The sequence below is a fragment of the Chrysochloris asiatica genome, unplaced genomic scaffold (genome assembly GCF_000296735.1).
Source record: "Chrysochloris asiatica unplaced genomic scaffold, ChrAsi1.0 scaffold00137, whole genome shotgun sequence".
In the NCBI taxonomy this organism is placed as follows: domain Eukaryota; kingdom Metazoa; phylum Chordata; class Mammalia; order Afrosoricida; family Chrysochloridae; genus Chrysochloris; species Chrysochloris asiatica.
This window is the reverse complement of record NW_006408655.1, coordinates 5,559,976-5,567,318: the sequence shown is the minus strand read 5'-3', so window position 1 is coordinate 5,567,318 and position 7,343 is coordinate 5,559,976. Positions and strand designations below refer to the sequence as shown.

General features: G+C 36.1%; 1 protein-coding gene across 2 annotated transcripts in view; it reads left to right on the top strand.

Moving 5' to 3' along the window:
• Positions 1-7,343, top strand: part of NEBL (nebulette) — a 598,576-nt gene that overhangs the window by 393,211 nt on the left and 198,022 nt on the right. The window contains exons 1-2 of one of the 2 annotated variants that reach the window (XM_006869893.1): positions 5,579-5,656; positions 5,750-5,821. The exons of the other annotated variant lie outside the window; for it this stretch is intronic. Coding sequence (XP_006869955.1) covers positions 5,579-5,656; positions 5,750-5,821 — 150 coding nt within the window. Of the gene's footprint in view, positions 1-5,578; positions 5,657-5,749; positions 5,822-7,343 lie in introns of those variants that run through there. 2 annotated transcript variants of the gene reach the window in all.

Sequence of the window (7,343 nt, the reverse complement as noted above, 5' to 3'; positions counted from 1 at the left end):
TAGGTCTCTTGTGGTATCAAAAAAATAAAAATAAGAAAAATTGTGTGGCTCAATATACAGAAAATTATTATCTCACAGTTCTGGAGGCTAGAAGTCTGAATTTAGTGTGTTGGCAGGACAATGGTCTTCCTCCAAAGTCTTTCAGGGGTGATCATTTCTCGTCCCTCCCAGTTTCTGATAGACCCTTGACTTGCAGCTGCAGCATGATCCAGTATCTGCTTCCATAGACACAAGATGATCTTTCCATCTTGTGTATGTAGCTGTATCACTTCTCTTTCATAAGGATACCACTCATATTGGATTAGGTTCCACCCTACTTCAGTATTGACTGTGCCTTAACTGATAAAATCATCAGAGACCCTATTTCCAAACAAGGTCACAGTCACAGGTACTGTACTGGGTTCACAAAGGATCCCTGGTGCCACAGTGGTTGAAGGTCTTAGCTACTAAGCAAAATAGTTAGCAGTTCAAATCCAGCTAACTACTTCATGGGAGAAAGATGTCGCAGTGGGCTTCTGTAAAAATTTACAGTCTTGGAAACCCTGTGGGGAAGTTCTATTTTGTCCTACAAATAGTGATGAGTCAGATTGTTTTTTGCAGGGGCGGTGTGTGTGTGTGGGTGGGTTGGGGTGGTGTGGGGAGGCTAGGACTTGAATATACCATTTGAAGGGACAATTTGATCCATTACAAAGCTCTAGTTAAATTCTAATCTTAGTACTCCTCCAGACTGAGTACTTTACATTGACAAATACTCAGTTTCTCTTAGTTTTAATTGTCTACTTTCTAAACAGAAGAAAGCTTTAGGTAGAATGTTTTTTAAAGGATCCCTTTGGCTTTAAAATCCTGATTCTAAAATCTCTAATTTTCAATTATGGGACATTGCATGTTGGGGTTGGATTTTGCTTTCAAAACTTTTCTGCATTAAATCTCAACAGATTATTTTCTTCCAGCACATGGGCATCAGCAGGAACTTGTTACATGATGAGAAATCAGAAAATAGCTGCATATGAAGCCCGAGGAAGGTAATTTACTGTGGGGAAAGATACCATTTGAGCAACACGAGCATTATTATCACTTCAGACAACAGTCAAAGGGTATGTCTCAGTCAGCTTTCGCAAGATTTTCTATATATACTTTTAGAATATTGCAAAAAAGTTTATAAAAATTACTCTTTCCTATTTCTAAGAAAGTATAATGGCATAGATCTTCTATAGAATATTAGAACAGTTGTCTGGAAGGGAGATTGAGGAAAAGTAAAACAGTCCAAGCGTTCTGCTTCTGTATGGAGCGAATGTAACATCCAAGACTTACCTTGAAGTACCTACTACTCTTGGAAGCCATGACGTATTTGCTGCTTTAAAAGTATGGTGCTCAGATTCAGCACCCTTAGGACTATTTCTTTTCTTTTCCTTTTTTGGCATTTTGCTAGTATATAGGATATTTGATACCATTTGATCTTTTATCAAAAGATATTTCTAAAAAGGCCCACCATTTTTTTTGTTTGCACCATTTTATTAGAATAGAGTAATAGTTTCCAAATAACATTACACAGAACCATGTTCGTTTTCTGAGGTAGTAGATATCATTAATAATTGTACAAGATTCCACATTTGAGAAATGATGGCATAATCAAACCAACATAGATTTCTTGGATGCAGTTCATCTCAGAGCTTCCTAATATACCAATATAAGATGTGGATCTCTAAATGGCATTGGTAACAATTACTACCAAAATGCAAGAATATACCATGGTTGTGAATAGGAAGACTTAACATTGTGGAAATGCCAACTTCACCCAAAGCAATCTATAGATACAGCGTAATCCCAATCCAGGTTCCAATCTCGGTCCTTAAAGAGATGGAAAAGCTAAATCCCAGCTTTCTATGGAAAGGAAAGAGATCTCAGATAAACAAGGCATTACTTAAAAAAGAACAAACTAGGAGGCCTCTCACTTTCAAATTTCAAAACCCTACTACAGAGCTACAGTAATAAAAACAACCTGGTACTGGTACAACAAAAGACACATAGGTCAGTGGAATAGAATTGAGAACCCAGAAGTAAATCTATTCAATTTGCTTAGTTGATCTTTGACAAAGGACCCAAACACATTAAATGGGGAAGAGATAGTCTCTTTAACAAATGGTGCTGGCAAAATTGGAAATCTATTTGCAGAAGCATGAAATAAGACCCATATCTCACACCATATACAAAAAGAAACTCCATGTCAATTAAATATCTAATTGTAACACTTAGAATTATAAAGATCATCATTGAAAAAATAGGGGTAAACTTAGGGGCTCTGATATATTGCATAAAAACACTGTCAAGCATAACTAAAAACACACAAACAGCAGAAGATGACATTGATGACTGTGAGACCTCCCCAAAACAGTTACTTAAGCACATCAAAAAGATTTCACTAAAAGAGTACAAAGAGAACTCACAGACTTGGGGGGGAAATTGGCAATGATACATCAGACAAGGAGCACCTGCCTAAACTTTACAGACCACTTCAACATCTCAGTAATAAGAAGACAAATATCTAATTAAAAAACTAGCCATTGGACATGAACAGATGCTTCACTAAAGAAGATATTTAGGTGTCCAAAAAGCATAAGAAGTAATACTCGTGATCATTAACTGTTAGAGAGATGCAAATCAAAACAACAATGAGATATCATCTTATCACAGCATTAATAGCAAAATTCAAAAAATCAGAAAATAACAAATATTGGAGAGGGTGTGGAGTATAGGAACCTCATACACTGCTGGTGGGACTATAAAATGGTGCAACTTCTGTGGAAAATGGTATGATACAAGGTTGGTGTGAGTGTTAAGGTTTTGTATCAACTTGGCTAGGATTCTCAATGGTTTTGCAGTTGAGATGTAGTTAACCTCTAATGAGATCTAATATAATGTAATCAACTCTCTGATGAGTTCTGCTATGATCCGCCAATCAATTAAAAGGATGTTTCCTCAGGGGTATGGCCTACTTCCAATATATTAGACACTTAGGCAAGCTTTTTGGCTGTCTATCTTGCATCTGGCTCATCCTCTGACCTCTGATTCTTTGAACTTGAGCCAGTGACCTGCTCTATTGTCTGCCTGCCATCTGACCTGCCCATCTTGGTTCATCTGATCTGGATTTGGAACTCTCCCACTTTTACAACTGTGTGTGCCATTCCCTTGATAATAAACTTCTCTTTGAATATGCATATATAAGTTTTACTGGTTTTGCTTCTCTACAGAATCCAGCCTAAGACAGTTGGAAATAGAAATACCATACAAACCAGCAATCTTTCTACATAAATAAATCTTTCTACAAGAATTAAAAGCCATGATATAAATAGATATATGCACGCCCATGTTCGTTATAACATTATTCAAAATAACAAAAGGATATAGTCTAGATGCTCTTATAAGCAGAGGAATGGTTGAAAAACTTTGGTACATATACACATGGAATATTCTACAACATTGAAGAATAATGATGAATCTGCAAAATACCACATAACATGGAGGAATCAGCAGGACATTATGCTGAGTGAAATTAGTCAATCACAAAGGGACAGTTATTGTCTGAGATCACTACTGTAAAAAGTCAAGAAAAGATGTTCATTCTATAATAAGCATTCTGTGATTGATACCAGGAATGGGAGAGAAGGGAGAATTATTCACTCAATAGAATATAGACACATGGTAACCTGTGTGATGGAAGGCAGTTAAAAAGAAAAGGAAGGGAGGGGAAAAAAAAATAAAAGAAAGAAACCGAAGTGGGGGGGAGGAGAGAGAGGGGAAAAAAATTGGAAATGGCCAGTGGTGTTGGAGAGTGTAGTTGGTGGATTGGATGGTACATGTCAAAATAAATGAAATGGCAAATGTTTTTGTACTGCTACAAATGTATATGTACTGCTACAATAATACAAAGGATTTAAGATTTGTATGAATGAAAAAAAATATACAAAATAACAGTTAATTCACAAATTTTCAAATGACTCTGTTTACAAATATGGAAAAGTTTCCAGTGTGTGTGAATAAAAAATACATATGCATTTTCTCCCATTTATGAGCAAGGGAAAAAAATGGCAGATTTTCCCACACTTCCGTAAGAGATTTCTTTTCATCTTTCCAGAGTATTTTGTGGAATTTTTAGTTCATGGAACACAACTTGAGAAATAATCTACAAATGACTGTGTGGAATTTCTTGCCGAGTTTTCTGTTTTGACAAACCCAAAGCAATTTTTTTATTTATTTTTGTTTTTTAGCAAATTGAAAACTGGATATGATATCAAGAGAAGACATCGTCATACTTGGCTACTTAGAATGATGCACAATTTTGAATAAAGTTGTAATTTATAAAATTGGTTACATTGTTCACCATAGGATATTTGTAATGTCCAATATTGATATGCTATGGCTTTGTAATGATTAATTTACTCTAGGATTCAAATAACTAAATTGATACAGTGTCAGTTATATAGTCTTGGGATTGCCTAGATTGGCATTACAGAGTTTGTTTAAGGAAATTTGTTTTAAATTTTATAATCGATGACATAATAGCATACTGTTAATATTGTTATAGTTTCCATTTCCAAGCTTTTTCAAATTTTGTACACACTGAGGAATATACAAATATCTAGTGAATTTGTAAAACTTGACACAATGAACAGAATTGAAGTAAAGTCATTGTTACTATTTGAAGCAGTTAGGTTTGTATAATTCTCAAGTGATATAGAAGCAGACATTAACTGCAACTTCTCATTTTTAATGCGTAAGACTGCAAAGTCCTTTGAACTATAAGAAGTCAGTGGTTCAAGCTCACCAGCTGCCCCGTGAAAACCCTGTACAGGGTCGCTGTGGGTCAGAACCAACTCGACTGCACTTAATAACAACAACCATTCTAACAATGCCAGTTCACCATTGTAAGATACACAGTGAAAATGAACCCAGGATAGATTCTTTGCAGAAGTTAAGACGATTTTTCATAGTAAATGACTAGCCTTTAATCAGCAAATATTAAGTGACTATATTCAGAATGAGAAAAGTTGGTATGTGTCTCCTAAAAAAAAAAAAAAATTTAGGTTAATGAAATGAGTGTGGACAATCTACATTCACTATACCAAATCAGAGATAGGCCCAACATTCCACTGAAAGCTTTATTTAGATGAAGTTGTATCTTTGAGATAAGGGGCTTTCAATGGTGATATCTTAAGTGTTGTAACTGGACAGTTTTCCCACTAGGTTTATATCCTTTTAAAATTATTTTATGACGGAATTGAATTAATGAAGTCAAAGTGAAGTTTCTCTTTTGGATTTTTTAGCCAGTTGTAAAATCAGTTCTTATAATTGAATTTTGCCTGTTAAGATATTTTTACTGCTTCTGATGGCATTTGCCATCCTGTTCCATTCAGTCACACAGGATTGTGATAAGGAGAGTTAAGTGTTAGCTAAATAGGGCTGAGGTCTGGGCAAGGACATTTTATACCAGGACACCAGAGACACTGAGATCTCAAAAGTCCGGAGAACATAACCTGGCACTACATTTCTTTATGATTTACATTGTTTTCACAGAGCAACCATGAGGGTCCCTATATTCGAGGATCTAAAAGATGAAACTGAAGAGAAAGAAACAGGGGATGAAGAAAATGAAGATACGGTGAGTGAGAATGTACCTTTTGAAGAATGAAATTGTTTCCCTATGTTGATGATTAGAAAAATGTTCCTTTTCCTTTTTTTTTTTTTTGAACAGGTATTCTATAAGCCTGTTATTGAAGATCTAAGCATGGAATTGGCCAGAAAATGCACAGAACTCATTAGTGATGTAAGTAGTTTAACTCATTTTTGTCTTGTTTTTGCATTATGTCACAGAATGAGAGAACCGGGAAGAAAAATCCTTGAAACTTATTTATTAAAGCACAGCTCTCTTTTGGATCAGGGAATCAAGGCCAAAAATTGCAAGTGTTTTCCCAAGATCACCCATATAGAAAATTTCTGTTGGAACAGCCTCTCCATTCCCCGTTCCGAACTCTTGTCCTTTGTGGATTTCACTGTCACTCTGTCATACCATCAGAATGTATATCATGTGGGATTTCAGAGTGTATATCATGTGGGAACTTCTAAGAATCTTTAAAATTGGTATAAAGTGGTCATTTGATTGGGAAGTATCTCTTATCAGAATTAGTGATTTTTAAATTTTTGAGGGGCCCTTTTGAAAACTCAGAAGAATGTGGTAGTTCTCTTAACAGTAAAATGCATATGCCTGTAACTTAGAGGTCCTAGATTTCTGTACTGCATGTTAAGGACCCTAATCTAGATGATGATGATATTAATTAAAAGGAAGCTTTTTGTTAAGATTTTTCCTCCCAGTTTTACTTTAAGGGAATCAAAGAGTTACAGAATTGGTTAACATATATATGTGTATATGTTATATGTTGTTGTTAAGTGCTATCAAATCGGTTCTGACTCATAGTGACACTGTATAGGGTTTCTGAGGAGTGGCTGGTGAGTTTGAACTGCTGACCTTGTTGTTCAAACCGACTTTATAGTCCAGTGCATTAACCCACAACACCACACCAGGACCCCCATTGATCACATTGTTGTTGTTGTGAAGTGCCGTCTAGTCGATTCCAACCCATAGCAACCCTGTACAGGGTTCCGTGGAGCCAATGGTGAGTTTGAACCGCTGACCTTGCAGTTCAAACAGCTTAGCAGTCTGGGCATTAACACACAGCGCCACACCAGGACTCATTAGGGATGAGTTAATTAAATGTTTGACCAAATACAACAGGCTAATTTTTAAGTTGATAATTTTGAATGAGTCATGAATGATGTTACAAATTCTGACAGAAAAAAGATCACTCCCCCCTTTTTCCCCTCACAGTCTACTTATCAAATCACACACAGGGTTCAAAACAAAGCCTGTATGATTTTGAAGCCTGGGCTACCATCACTTCTGTTTTGGCCTGTCAACCCCTCATATAGTACGGTATGCCTTTTCACAGCAAATCTGTGCCACATGTTGTCTGAAACTTGCTTCGGTGGTGGTGAACCCAAAACTTTTGAGACCAGCTGACTGGTCAAAAATGAGGACAAGTTTCAAGCTGAGATGTGGCTTAGTCTAGAACCTGGCTTGTAGCCACTCTTCATTAGACTTCATATTTTAGATGAGAAGAATCATTTATTGAATTTCTCTTCACAGAAAAGCCTTCCTATACCCTCCCCCACCTTCATCATTCTAATTTTCCCTTTTTGGAACTTTTCCAGCTTTTACATGTTTTTATTGGGATGTCATAGCCAGAGCTATATATACAGCATTCTAGATGTGAATGGGCTATCATTTTGAG